The following is a 15,129-nucleotide window of genomic DNA, read 5'->3' on the forward strand; positions in this document are numbered from 1 at the left end:
ACCCCCACACACACCCCCACCCACACACCCACACACACACTTAGCTTACATCCACACTAATGCACAGGCACACACACAGCTGTAGACACACACAACATTCATTCATACAGAATACTCACGTAGCCTTCATATGTACACAGTAAATGGAATTGTAACCAATGTGCCACTGATATGTACTCACATGTGCAGTTGAAGTCATACGTTTATATACACCTTAGTAAAATACATTTAAACTTAGTTTTTCACAATTCCTGACATTTAATCATAGTAAACATTCCCTGTCTTAGGTCAGTTAGGATCACTTCTTTATTGTAAGAATAATGTCAGAGTAATGTCTGGTACTTGTACTCTGCAATGACAATAAAGTTTAATCTAATCTTATAGTAGAGATTTATTTCAGCTTTTATTTCTTTCATCACATTCCCAGTGGGTCAGTTTACAAACACTAAAGTCCAACATTTTTTTTTATCTGAGACAGACCCCACACATGAAGATAAAAAATCTTGGATTGAACAGCCTTGATCGTATTGTGTGTGGTGTGCGCCGATAATCCCATTTCCGGGAATTTTCTGGCCAGGCATTTGGCGCCCTACCAGGCATTCGGCGCCCTAGGCGACCGCCTAGTTCGCCTATGCATAGGACCGGCCCTGCATTCATCTCTAGGAGACAGAACGTCTGACGGCTACGTGGTCCCATGGTGTTTACACTTGCGTACTATGTGCTGTTGTTGCACTGTGAAGAGAAACACACCGGAACAGAAATATTCTATATCATTCTAATATTAATAAAGCTACCAGCCTTTATACGGTGAGATGAAAGCAGCCTTTCAACACTTGTCCTGGCTAGGCTCAGCCTGCAGCTCTGGGGTCTGGCAGTATGGCTCCTGGGGGTGATTTCAAATGTACTGCTTAGAACACAAGTCTTTATTTTCAAAGGGACACTGTTGATAGGTAACAGTAATCTTCGGAGTAAAGACAATGTACCAGAGATTACGTAAACCTTGGTTTAGGGAAAGGTCAATCCACAACCTGCCTGAATTCGCTTAGGGAAAAAGGATACTGTAGTGTAGACTGAGAAAGCATGGTGTTGATTTGCTCTCTGTTGCCTCCGACATACAATGCATAGTACATAGTTCTAGCACGACGACTGCCAATAGCCCCTGGATTGAGCATAGATTCCATTTTCCTACTAAGACTGGTGGATAGATGATTCACTTACTTAGTCAAATGTATTTGCTGTAAGGTCTGCTTTAGAATAAGGCGTAATGCCAAAAATGGATATAAATGTAAGGTATATAGCTTTGCCATGGTATTGCCATGGTCACACATGCCAAACATTGAGTCACTCAACTCAACAGCTGTTGCTTTGGGAATCTCAATCAGTCGTCTGCCTCCCGATCAAACTTGTTCAGCAGGCGTTCATCATCACACCCTTTCTCACACCGCACACACTCACACGCACACTCACAACAATTCTCTTTTTCACACATACAAACACAAATACACACAAATCTCTTTCCCACTGTCCCACCACAGGGGTCACCCTATAGCACAAACATTCCCACTCCCAGCTTTTAAACCTCCCCACATTTTCATGGCTCAGGTTTTAATTGTCACCGCTTATGACCAGCAGGCCCACCTCACAGGAAACCCATTTGGAAGAAATGGAACGAAAAATATTCTGTTTTCCCAGAATAGACAGCAAGCTACCCCCAGACATGTGCAATTGGTCCAACTTCAGGCTTTCACTATACTGTAGATGTCTTAGGGGGAAAGATCTTAACATTTTCACCGAGCAGCCATTTCCCTTCATATCAGGACTCAGTCTAGTCTTAGTCTTCCTATTCCCACCACTGCCCTGTCCTCTGGATAAATGTGTCCCTCCTCTTGCGGCATCATTATAAACCTCACAATCAAAATATCTCCAGAGCATTCTTCACTAAAACCACAAATTACATTTGAACTCATGACACTGTTAAAACGGTCGCCTCCCTAAGGAGAAATGTTCAAACACTGGGTCCTCTGAGGAAGAGTCACATTGAAGAGGTTGGTTCAGATAGGCAGACAAACAAACTGAGACACAATGAGCACACACACACACACACACACACACACACACACACATATTGTGTGGACTTTTCTCCTATAACAGTATTGCAACACAAGTTCATCCAATATGTGGATATGAGAGGGTATGGCTTTGGACAGTTGGCAATACAAGTAATAACTTGTAATAACTGTAACTGTAACTGTAATAATATTCAAAAGATGTATTGCCATCAAGACCACTTTTTGAGATCACCATATGTGACAGAGTGGTGAAAAAGTCCTCAAGTAGGGCACGGTCATTTTTCAGTTGAAGAAGATATGCTTATTTGAATGTTGGTAAATGGAATGACTTACTGTACATAGTGTCTTATTCCAAAGCACTTTACAATGTTCTCTCATTCACACACACACATTCACACACCAATGGCGGCAAGTTACCATGCAAGCTCATTGGGAGCTATTTGGGGTTCAGTGTTTTGCCCAAGAACACCTCAACATGTGGCCAGCCTGTGTTAAAATCTTTTGAACACGTCGTAAAATGTAAGTTTGTTTACAAGCCATGTATCACTAACTCAGTAGCCTGAAGCAGGACGGGACGCGATACAGTGAATCCAATTCACAAATTATAAGTATTTCGTCAATACGAAATACAATACAAAAACTATTGTTTGTTATAATCAGTGGGCTAACACTAAACTTTCGTAACATGAAAAAACCCTAACATTTTTTGGGTATATATTTTTTTGTATTTTAAGTATACGCTTTTTGGTCATTGGTGCAACTTGAGAATTGCCGATATGCAGACCTTGCAGATGCAGACCTTTCCACCAGACCGTGTCTCATTCTCTCTCCCTGAATTTAAAGAAAATGGAAAGCACCATGTATGGTTCCATGTACCTCCATCAATCAAACAAATACTGTACATGTACCTACATAAATCAAAACACATTCTAGTTCAGCTTCGATTTTTCTTTTTCTCTTCACTCTGTAGGAAAATAGGTAAAAGGTCATTTGTATGACTCCAACGGGTGCAGGGCAGAGTTACTTCTCTGCTAGGTGACCAAAACATCATTGTTGTGTGTCTGAGTGAAAACTAGGAGTTGGGTGTGTGCCTCCATCTCCTCCTCATCCCTCCCTCTCTCTCTCTCTCTGTTCTCAGAAAAATACATATTTTCTTCCTCTAGTTTGGCCAACCTGACTGTGTGGTTTTTCCAGCACATAACTCCATTCCTTGTCTTCTATTCTGAGTTGGTTTAGAAACCCAAGCCAATTCCTTGGACCTCAATTCCCCCTTACCCCAGCCACTGTCTTTTTTCTTTTCCTACCTCCTTTTCTCTCTGTCTCTCCCATTCTCTCTGAGCATGCAGTGGTGCTCCCTGTGGTTCTGTTATGTTCTCCCTGTTCTGTGGATTTCGTGTGTTCTATTTCCAGGGAATCTGGACCATTTGAATTCTGAACATTCTGGTTCTGCTCCAGTAGTGGCAGGGTCATGTCTGGTCTCTGGTATCTCACTGTGTGTTAAGGACAAGGATGGAACAGCTGCCAGGGGCTTCACACAAGGAAAAAAACGGCATGATATTAACATGGCTATAGGCTAAAATAGAAAGTGTGCGTGTGTGTGTGTGTGCGTGTGTGCGCGCGCATGTGCATGTGCGTGTGTGTACATGTAGGATTTTAAAATGAAATAAGACACTGTACTCTTCCTTGACAGCTTGTTCTGTGTTCATGACTGAGATACATAAGATTCCTCACTCATAATGCTTCATGAGTTCAATTCAACACACAGTTTAACACACACACAACTACTCTATGCTCCTCAACAGTCAATTCAAGTCAATGATAATGCATTACCACAATAACGCAGGAGAGATATACAGGTGAAATCCCACATCCAGCCTTCACTTACCTTTAATATCAGTCTTGGTACAGTAGTCCTCCCAGCCTGTCCTGATGTTTGAGTGTTTTAAACAGTCCACTCCTCTCTGTTCTCTCTCTCAGCTCTCAGCTCAGCCCTGCTTGTCTCTCTCCTAGGGAAGGAGGGAGGGAGGGAGGGAGGGAGGGAGGGACCATTAGGGAGAGTGGTATACCGACACTTCTTGGCAAATGCTGGTGCAGAACCCCCCCCCTCAACACAAGCCGTGTTGTTGTTGTGTGTAAAGAGCAAGGGAGGGGAGGGCTTTGTGGACATGCCCTCCTCCTTCTGTCCAATGAGGCGACATGTAGGAGCCACCCTTACAATGATCCTGCCCACACTATCCACCCATATGGCCCTGCTAGAGGAGCCATTCACCCAGAGAGCGCTTAGCCAACAGCTCCAGACTTAGCTGGTCGGGGGACAGTTTTTTAGTAGAAACCTCCTTGTTAGTCAGTCTGGGGACTGTTGAGGCAAAGCGACTTACAATTACAGGGACATTCCCCCTGGAGTAACTGAGGGCTAAGTGCCTTACTCAAGGACACACTAGTAGTGGTGTGGTTTCAGGCGGGATTTGAACTCACAACCTTCCGATCACAAGTCCAACTCACTATCCACTAGACCACCACTATTCCCTGGGGAGGTGCACAGACACATGCACAGCACACAGACTGTAACCGGGCGGGAGGGACAAACACTCAGACTTGTAATCCCCGGGTTATGCGTCCCTCTATAATCCCGAAAATAGGAATGAGGACAGGGGTGGAAGGAAGGTGAATTCACAAGGGTTAGTTCTCTCAGGACATACCTGTCATTTTTCATTGGTCCCCTTTCCCCTCCACCATCCTCTCCCTCCAAACAATCGCCTCAGACGCACACACACCATCCACTATCCAAACCAATCCCTACGGCTTCCACTAAGATACTGTATGCCAGACTCATTTAAGTGGGGTTGGTGTGTGTGTGTGTGTGTGTGTGTTTGTTGGGAGGGAGGGGTCTAGAGAAATAGACCTCCCAGGAACAAGATGAAGAATATCTCCCTGAAACACTGATGATCCTCCCAATCTCAAATCTGAAGTATTTCAATGACTTGGTTAGTAGGGAGGAAATAGGCATAGACACACTTTAATCACTGAAAATTATCTTCTTAGAAAATCCATTACGCACACAGTGATGCCCCGAGGAGGAGCTGTGACTTAAAACCACTGAGCTTTAACCATGTTCATAACACAGACGGAAAAGGAATTAGTGAGAAAGGTCCTGTTTCCATTACACAAGCAGACCACTGACTCCAAAAAGGGATTGTGGTTTAAACTCGGGGAGAAAAAAAGAAAAAATAAGGACCAAAGCAGTGCTGGCTGACTGACCACATGCTTGCAGTGTATACAGCAGAAAAACCTCGGAGCTGGCCAGTTACAGTACACCAAGGAAAAGAGCAGCAACATTTGATTTAAGAGTTTTAGGAAAGACATACATTAAGTGCCAATTTGAATAATGATCTCCTCCAAGGTAGTAAACTTTTGAGGTTTTGTTTTACCTACCTATTCTCATATTCATGTGTAGTGTAGCTTAAAAAAAAACAACCAATACAACTTCAACTTGTTTGTTTAACAAGACTGACCCCTTGTGGTAAAGGCTTATCATTGCATGCTACGCCTATGGCTATAGGAAATGACTTAACATGCATCTGCTGGAACAATTATCCTTTTAGGGGATTTCATACATACAGGTATGGGAGGAATTCGGTTAAATTGCAACCCATGTGAAATACATGCAATTTAATGAGTCAAGGAATAAGTTGAAGCCTAATTACCGTTAATTTGCACTGAGAGGAGTTTCAACACCTCTCCAGCTATTTAAACCTAGGTCCGCTGTGACAGTCTAATACATTGTGGACTACGTCAGTACACCTGTCCGGTCGTTAGTGATCGTTAGTTGGGAGGGCCTGCAAGCCTGCTAGTCTTCAGCGATTACTGAAATCTCCATTAATATCTGGACGGTCAGAGAACGACAGCCTCTGCAACAGACTCCTGACAATAAGACAAGGGAGTCTATCTGTGGGAGTCCATCGAGGAATGCCTGAGAGGAAGTCCAGAATGCTCCCCTGCCGTCTGGTGTTCAACCTCCCCAAATTCTCTCATGTTACCCCCCTCCTTCACAACCTGCACTGGCTCAGTCCCGATAGCAGCTCGCATCAGATTCAAGACCCTGGTGTTCGCCTACTGGGCAGCAAAAGGGACAGCCCCTGAGCTAGATTACTTTTCCTGCTCCAACTGGTGGATTGATGATTCACTTACTTAGTCAAATGTATTGATTGTAAGTCGCTTTGGAATAAGGTGTCTGCTAAATGCCCAAAATGTAAATGTCAGTCTTTGATATGGGTGGGTAGTGAATTCCAGTTTTGTATTGCTGTAACATAAAATGATAGTTGACCAAATGTGCTTTTCCTAATTGGGCCTAGAAAGTGACCTTGTGTGGGGTGAATGAGTTAAGAGGAGGAGGAGCGGTGTTATGCAGGATTTTGTAGACCAGGCAGATGATTGGTGGCCGCAAGAACATGGGGTCATTCTTCTGACAGAGAGAGTACAGCTGTCCTGTCTGGCCTGTCTAACATAAGAGAGTGGCATTATGTAACTCCTATTACTACAGGTCAGTATGTTTTGGGTTACGTATCGACTATCTGACGTCCCTCTTGAAGCCGCCCCTTGAACTGGAGGTCACAGACCTTAAACAGCAAACAACTCTAAGGTGTGGAAGCTGTCCCAATCACCGTGTCTCAATAGTGGACCCCACACCCACAAGTGGTCAGCCTGAAATCCCAGTCATAGATAGGACTAATTAGATGTGTCTAAGGTTATGCCTGAAACAACCCCCAACTAGATGCTGCTATGCTGACACATCGAATTTACAACAAAGGGTTTGAGATCATGGTGAGATGTGTCATGGGATCTATGTTGTTTTAGACCTCATTCAAACCCCTATGAATTGTGTTGTATTCATCTCAGAACCCAGGACATCACAGAGAGTCCGACTGTCATGGTATAATATATCAAAGCCATCAAATGTGTCAACTGTAAACTTATCTCTATCGAAATGTTCATTTTAATTTCTATTTGCCTTTCCAACACTCTTTTTTTTGTAATCAGTATTTTATTGAATTTTTCAATAAACACATTTCTTGACTTATACAACTTTTGTATAAAATGGTAACAATATCACGAATAAGTCTTGCTGTCATCAAACAGAAATAATACAGAGAAAAGAACAAAATATAAAATAAAAATAAAAATAAAAATAAATAAAAAAGCACCCATAGATTACATTCATCACTCATCCAATTTGTCAACTTAAGTCTTACTACCGACTAGCAATATATCCCAAGTAGCCTCCCCATTTTGCTGTGTATTGTTCAGTTCTGTCCATAGAACTGAAGGACATTTGTTCGTATGCTGCCACCTTTGCCAACTCCATAAGCCATTCCTGGAAAGACGGCTCCCCTGCGTTCCTCCAGTGTCTCATAATTATTTGTTTTCCAACCATTATACTGGTCTGAATACATTTTGCAGCTCCACATAGAGACGTCATTTGTGGATCACTGAGAACATACAGTCTCGGACAAAACTCAAAGTTGTCCTGGGTAATGTTTTGCACCCATTCGTGGATCTTTCGCCAGTAATTTTGAATCATAGGACATTCCCAAAGTAAGTGAACCAGGGTCCCTTCCGGCCTGCAACATTTCCAGCAATCCCTTTCCAACACTCTTGATTACTTATCGTGTAGATATATGATCTCTAAGAACAACATTATGAGATAATTCAATATTAATCCACTTTGTTGACTTAAAACAGACCACATACTACCTGGAATGGTCAACATTTAAAGTCAATAAACACAGGTTGATGTCCTGATGAGCCTTGACAGCCATGTGCCATGCTGGGTCATGTGGGTCATGTGTGTGTGTGTGTGTGTGTGTGTGTGTGTGTGTGTGTGTGTGTGTCAAGTGGTCTTACAATTCATTTACCATGAATGAGATGGAGGTTCTATTAGGGACCATGCCAATATTACAGTATTTAGCCATAGTTGGACTATGCCAATTCAAACATCCACTAGGCCTGAAATCAGACTCTAAATTGCACATATCGGCTTGACATCGGCTTGGTTAGAGCCAACAAACAAACAAAGTCTCGATATCTGACAAAACTGTTTGAACACCCCTCCAGGAGGCCAAAAGGCAGTTCTACAGTTCAAGGGAAGCCAATACTTCCTGTTTAACTGCCAGGTTTAACTGTTTAACTGCCAGGTTTAACTGTTTAACTGCCAGGTTTAACTGTGTCTTACAGAGTTTTTACTCAAGGCCTGTTATCCCGTTCAGATAACGATTAAGATAACTTTATTGTCCATTAACGTTACTTAATGGATAACTTACCCCACCTTTACATACAGCCTTGCACATCCCCCCCCCCCCTCCAGGGCTCTCTGCCCCCCTACGCCAGAGTGTAGCCAGAGATAATAATAATAATAATAATAATAACTTTATTTGTATAGCGCCTTTCCTGCAAACGTTGCAGCTCAAAGTGCTTTAATCATTATGTAATCTTAATTTAATTATTTTGTAACTTAAATGCAATATTAAAAGGATGGGGTTTTTATAATCTTAATTTTATTATTTAGTCATTTAAAGGCAATATTAAAAAGATGGGTTTTTAGTCTTGACTTGAACATATTTGCTGAGGTTGCATCCCTAATGTAAACTGCCAGTGCATTCCACAATTTGGGTGCATAAAAATGAGAATGCAGCCTCACCGAATCAGATGGCGCCTCTGTCACTGCTCCTGTAGTCCACTGCTGTCTTTGCGTTTGTTGTGTGTCGTTTGATGTGAGTCAATCATGTGGTCAGTTAACATTTAACAGAGGGACCTCTGGAAGGTCATGGCGCCATGGATGTGTGGACAACCCCAATGATGAATCAGGTGGTATAGATAGATTGGATATATCAAACAGTGGTTGTTGTGGTTTTGGTTTTGTCGTCTCACCAAAAACAAATGGTTATCACCACCGTTGCAGCAGTATCTATTAATAAGGATGAGTGAGTACTGGTATCCTGTGGATGGGTGGGCACCTAGAATATCTCTAAAGGCAAGGAAAAGGCAGTCACTAGATTGCAGACAAAACATGTGGCATTATGAGATGGCTTAGACATACATAGAACAAAGTGTAGAGCATACTAGTGAAGTCATTCATACTATCTACACTACAGATACTGTATCATTTACTCACTGTACTGGAGGATCTCTGCTTTCACACAATATAGATGAATCACTTCATCAATAGTGATTTATTAACAGTATAGTGTGTATAAAAGAGTAGGGTAAATTCAAGTTTTAGTTTCAGTCAGTTAAGTTAGATATGGAATTTCTTTACAGAGAGAAAATGGTGTCCTGAATTTACCAGGAGATTCACCAAAGGAGGATTAAGACATTGAGTATCAGAGAAAAAAATCTAAGAAGTCACCATTGATATTTGAGAGCCAACATTGTGGCATACTGCAAGTTGTAAGCACTTCAGTGGAGAACTGCTCCTGTAGTTAACTGTTGTCTTTGGAACACTCAGGACAAGACTTCATTCTGATTGATGACATCATCTTCCATCCTCCTTCAACTTGTGCATTTTTTAATTGTTTAATATTTAAATAATAATAATAATGATATTTAAATAACTGAAATGACTGACTTCCATATCAGAGGGTTGAGCAGCACTAGCATCTGATTGCAAAATTACATCATCTGCATTTGTAGGGGGCATATCAGTTCAGATTGAGTGGTTTAATGATTAACTTTACCCTAGGCAGCATATAAAGTGCCACAGCTCTCTGTCCTATGGTCGGTTTTGCGAGAGGGGGACTCCAGTGGACAGGCCAGTTACCAACACACAGAAAGGCTTGCAGCTCAGACGACCAAAAAACAACATGAAGCTTACCTCCTTCCTCCTCATCTTGGTGGTGTTGCCCTTCCTTGCGCTCAGCACCATCAAGGAGGCCAACGCCGAGTCGCCTCCTCTCCCCCCTGCCGAGACCCCCCGCTCACGATTCGCCGCTCTGGACGACGTGCGTCTCCTAGCCAACGGCCTCCTCCAGCTGGGCCACAACCTGAAAGACTTCGTCCACAAGACCAAGGCGCAGATCAACGACATCTTCCAGAAGCTCAACATCTTCGACCGCTCCTTCTACCAGCTCTCCGTCATGGCCAGCGAGATGAAGGAGGAGGAGGAGGAGCTGAAGAAGACCACGGTGGTGCTGAAGGCCAACAACGAGGAGATCAAGAGCCTGTCCCTGGCCATCAGCTCCAAGGTGGAGAGCATCCTGCAGGAGCGGGGCCAGCTGCAGAGCCAGGTGGGCGGGCTGGAGGAGAAGCTGAGCGGCCTGACTTGGGGCCTGGTGCCCCCCCAGCAGCTGGCTGAGATCAACACCCTGAAGGTGAGTACCCTCCCACCCTCCCACCCCGCTCAGCGTCCTCAATGGAGGTATCGTGACGTTAGAATTATAAGGTTCTATCTCCGTTTTTGTCAAAATTGAGTTTTTTACATAATCTGATCCATTAGGTGTTTATTAATGCCTGTGTGGTGTTATTTTTTAAAATGTTGAAATGTTTTAGATAGTAATTCATAAAATACAAAGATTCCTTCTCACAGAACATAATGGAATGTAAAAACTTTGACGCTCAATATCTTTTGAACTGCCCTAAACGGAGATAGAACCTTCTAATTCTAAGCTCACGGTATGCTATTTGAGTTCACGATGGTTTAACAGTTGACAATACTCAAATTACACATAAGATAAATACTTATAAACAAAACATGAATAGCGTTTTTTTTAAAGAAATTTTCAAGGTGAGGACCATCTGACCATCAGAAATAGGGATAAATAGGCACCACATCTTCTACACAGCATATTGACCACTGAAAGACTAATCATTATGAGGAGAGTGGCACCTCTGCCCTTCAGAATCCTTCCTGTGCAGTAAGCAGTAAGGGGGATAAGACGTGATGTATGTGAGTTGTATGTGAGGTGACCCTGTCCTATCATGTGCCCTCCCTCGCGCCTCTCAGGACGTGATCCACACCCAGGAGAGGAGCATCACAGAGCTGCTGATCGCTGTGAGGGAGCAGAGCGACCAGCTCAACCACCAGAGGACCAAGATCAAGTCTCTGGAGGATAAGGTAGCTTGTTTTGTAACAGTGCTGTACAATGATGCATTGCTAATGTACCAAACATGTGTTTGATACCATTCCTCATTCCATTCCATGTACCAGGGGGGGCTAATGGAGGTAGAAATCGGAGGACAGGCTCATTTCAATGCAAGGGAATGAGTAACGGTATTAAACACACATTAAAACGAGGCCGTCCTTTCTACCTCCACCAGCCTCCACTGGTCCTGACGTATCTCGAGTTACATTTCGGTTCACTGTCACAACATAACACAGCAGACAAAACATTCATAGAAGACAAATGCTACAACGGGATACAGTTTTTCAAATTATAGTACTAGCACTCTCCCTTCACTGCACTCTCTGACAACAATATTCCTCTCACCCTTCCAGTTCAACTACAACACTGTCATGCAAGAGACCGTCGATAAACCATCTCACAACTTTAACTCTGCGATGCCCACTCTTTCTGGGTATCTGACCAACACCTCCATCAACGACAGCTTGAACATGGATGGTATAGTGGCTTACAATGGCTTTTCTCTACTCCCATTTGCTTTATTACTTCACCCTTTGGCATTCTGTCTAAGTTCTCCATGAAACACAGAGCGTTGAGTGGCAACAAGTTTGACCAATCACTTATTGTGTGGTGTTGATTGACTGTCACTTGTGTGGCTTTTGGACAGATCTCCCCTCAGACTGCAGTGAGGTCTTCAGCAGGGGCGAGAGAGCCAGCGGAGTGTATCCCATCAAGCCCAACCAATCGGAACCCTTCATGGTCTACTGTGACATGAGCAAAGGTAAGACCGGCGACAACAAGGAGCACAACATAATGCTCTGCCAGAAGACTACAGTTTGTTGCCTTAAGATCAAGTCTACATGCGCTTCCCTCCCTACAGATGGAGGGGCTACGGTCATCCAGAGAAGGAAGGACGGGTCAGTACATTTCAATCACAGCTGGGAGAAGTATGAAAATGGATTTGGACACTTTAATGGTCAGTGACGAATTCTAACTATTGATGTGTGTCTGTCTGTCTGTCTGTCTGCCTGTCTGCCTGTCTGCCTGCCTGTCTGCCTGTCTGCCTGTCTGCCTGTCTGCCTGTCTGCCTGCCTGTCTGCCTGCCTGTCTGCCTGTCTGCCTGTCTGCCTGCCTGTCCGTCTGTCCGCCTGTCCGCCTGTCCGCCTGCCCGCCTGTCTGCCTGACTGACTGTCTGCCTGACTGCCTGACTGCCTGTCTGTCTGTCTGTCTGTCTGCCTTTCGGTCTGTCTGTCTGCCTTTCGGTCTGCCTGTCTGCCTGTCTGCCTGTCTGCCTGCCTGTCTGCCTGCCTGTCTGCCTTTCTGTCTGCCTTTCTGTCTGCCTTTCTGCCTGTCTGCCTTTCGGTCTGTCTGTGTCTGTGTCTGTGTCTGTGTCTGTGTGTCGAGATAGTCTATGCAGGTCTTTCTAAACTGTTAGTCACTCTATGTGTAGAGGGCTGCAAGGGAATTTTCCTGGCTACATAGTGTACAGGTTTTTACTTTTGCCTGCTTGCGGCTCTGTCAGTATGTGAAGCGCATTGAGTTGCATCTGGTAAGAAATGCGCTATACAAATAAAATTTGATTTGATTTGATTTGATTTGTGTGTCATAGGAGAGTTCTGGTTGGGCTTGAAGAAGATCCACTCCCTGGCTGCTCACGGAGACTCCCTCCTGCACATCCAACTAGAGGACTGGAAACAAGGCAAGCGCTTCATCCAGTACCACTTCACCCTGGGGGGTCCTGAGACCCACTACACCATCCACCTCACACAGGCGTCCGGAGATCTGCCCGACGCGATGAGTAACCATACCGGTATGATGTTCTCCACCGAGGACAGAGACAACGACAACCACAAGGATTCCAACTGTGCCTCCAACTACACAGGTATAGTACACCAGGGGAAACTGGATGGGTGGAAAGGCTATAATAAATATATCATTTCATACAGACGGTTTACCATATGGCTAAAATAAGAGGGTTGTTCGAGTTAAAATCAATTTCAATTAATAATAGTGTAACTCACATAACTGAGGTTGAAAGCAACATCTAAGTATTGACAAAAGTACTTCAACATGACCAATCATATTTCTTGTGGTCTATATTTAATTTGTCTAGTGTAATATTTGTTGTTTTTCTGTTTTTGCACCTTCAGAAGAACCACTACAATTTCATTGTAGAGGCAACTGTACAAGGACAATAAAGTCTATTCTATTCTATTCTATGTAGGCGGCTGGTGGTTTAACGCATGCGGAGACACCAACCTGAACGGGAGATATGTCCACGTGAGACCCAGGGGTCGGTCGGAGCGCAGACGAGGGATCCACTGGAAGCCCAGCAGAGGGACCTCCTACTCCCTCAGGTCCACCCAGATCTCCATCCGCTCCTCTCCTACTCCAGCCTCGGCCCCTGAGACCGGCAACTTTCTCTGATGGAGAGAAACAACAAAAGACACAAAATCATAAATTGCATCAACCATTATGCACTACGTTCATTCCCTTGGCTTAGGGTTAGGGTTAAGGCCAATGCACACGGTGTGCGATTTTGTTGCACCGCCGAATTCGATTCCATTGTTTTGAATGAGACAATGCACACGGCGTGCGATGCGATATTGCCGCACGACAATATTCGATTCTCAATTCACACCAATTCAAAGAATTCAAAGAATTGAGAATCGAATGTTGTCATGTGACAAAATCGCACGCCGTGTGCATTGGCCTTTAGAGAGAAACAAAAAACACTAAATACAGATTTATCAACCATTAGGCACTACATTCATTCCCTTGGCTTAGGGTTAGGGTTAGAGAGAAACAAAAAATACAAAATATAAATGTATCAACCACAATATGGTTGCATATTATGGGTTTATTATTAGTATTATTAGTAATTATTAGTATTAGTATTAATAATTATTTGTATTATTAATATGGGTGCATATTATGACTACATTCGTTCAACTCTTTGTATACTGGGTGCAGTATTCTAATGTTGGGATAAAGTTGATCGTGGCCCTAAGGCATACCTATCGTGAGCTTAGAATTATAAGGTTCTATCTCCGTTTAGGGTAGTTCAGAGATATTGAGCGTCAAAGTTTTTACATTCCATTATGTTTTGTGAGATGGAACCTTTGTATTTTATGAATTACTAACTAAAAAATGTCAACAATTTAAAAATAACACCACACAGGCATTAATAAACACCTAATGGATCAGATTATGTAAAAAACTCAATTTTGACAAAAATGGAGATAGAACCTTATAATTCTAACGTCACGCTTTGAAGAATTCTATTTCAAGCCACTGTATATAAAACCATGGTATGGAGTAGTGAGTAATGGAATGGACAGTACACAGGTGTCTACATTAATAACAGCAGTTTCCACTGGGTCACTGGGTCTTACTGGGTCACATTGACTCTCAGCACACACGCACGCATCTGCTATTGTAAATACTGTATTTTTGTTACATATCACATTTTTACAGGTCTGAAAATAAATCATATTTATACCATACGTTTTGAAAATGGTGGGTGCAGCTTTTTGCAACGAAACATGAATGGGACAATCGTTTCCTTTTTTCAGTGAGCTTCTATTCAGACTATATGTTCATTCAGAGTGATGCAATTGGCTGGACAAGTTGGCCCTTTTAAGTAAACAGAGACATGGCCTTCAGTGAGGGCATTACAACATGGGGAGTGTCTGGCAGGTCCCTCTGATCTCCCCTTGTGGACACAATCCAGCCTTGACCTGAAAACATCTGATGAGTGAATCACCAATTTCTAATAACTTCTAATAACCCCAAGCGTAGCATCAACGTATGAATGAAGTGTGTCTGTCAAAACCAGAGCACTAAAGCATTGTTCTGTGTTTAAAGATGTACCCACGTTTTAGGGTAGGTCATCACACTGAACATGTTGGGAACCACTCACTCCACTCAGAAACAAATCAAAACAC

General features: G+C 43.2%; 2 protein-coding genes across 2 annotated transcripts in view; one reads left to right on the forward strand and one right to left on the reverse strand.

The window, feature by feature from the left end:
* LOC308168811 (KN motif and ankyrin repeat domain-containing protein 4-like) overlaps window positions 1-4,076 on the reverse strand; it is a 16,343-nt gene extending 12,267 nt beyond the window's left edge. Inside the window, exon 1 of the mRNA XM_080543455.1 lies at window positions 3,955-4,076. The gene's annotated coding sequence lies outside the window, so the exon portion shown is untranslated. The remainder of the gene's footprint in view (window positions 1-3,954) is intronic.
* A 5,778-nt stretch (window positions 4,077-9,854) lies between these two features.
* On the forward strand, window positions 9,855-14,929 carry LOC308168286 (angiopoietin-related protein 3-like). Its single transcript, XM_080542814.1, has 7 exons — window positions 9,855-10,432; window positions 11,065-11,175; window positions 11,557-11,680; window positions 11,850-11,963; window positions 12,063-12,158; window positions 12,792-13,064; window positions 13,407-14,929. The coding sequence occupies exons 1-7, from the start codon at window positions 9,926-9,928 to the stop codon at window positions 13,607-13,609; spliced, it is 1,428 nt and encodes a 475-aa protein (XP_080398940.1). The 5' UTR covers window positions 9,855-9,925; the 3' UTR covers window positions 13,610-14,929.
* The last annotated feature ends 200 nt before the right edge of the window (window positions 14,930-15,129 follow it).

Source organism: Nansenia antarctica (assembly GCF_963989245.1).
Source record: "Nansenia antarctica genome assembly, chromosome: 12".
Lineage (NCBI taxonomy): Eukaryota > Metazoa > Chordata > Actinopteri > Argentiniformes > Microstomatidae > Nansenia > Nansenia antarctica.

Excerpts from the sequence above, each read along its gene's own strand:
- LOC308168286 (XM_080542814.1), top strand. The coding sequence starts at position 9,926 with ATGAAGCTTACCTCCTTCCTCCTCATCTTGGTGGTGTTGCCCTTCCTT. Across the intron at positions 11,176-11,556 it reads TCAAGTCTCTGGAGGATAAG|TTCAACTACAACACTGTCAT; the intron begins GTAGCTTGTTTT and ends TCACCCTTCCAG. Across the intron at positions 13,065-13,406 it reads CTGTGCCTCCAACTACACAG|GCGGCTGGTGGTTTAACGCA; the intron begins GTATAGTACACC and ends TATTCTATGTAG.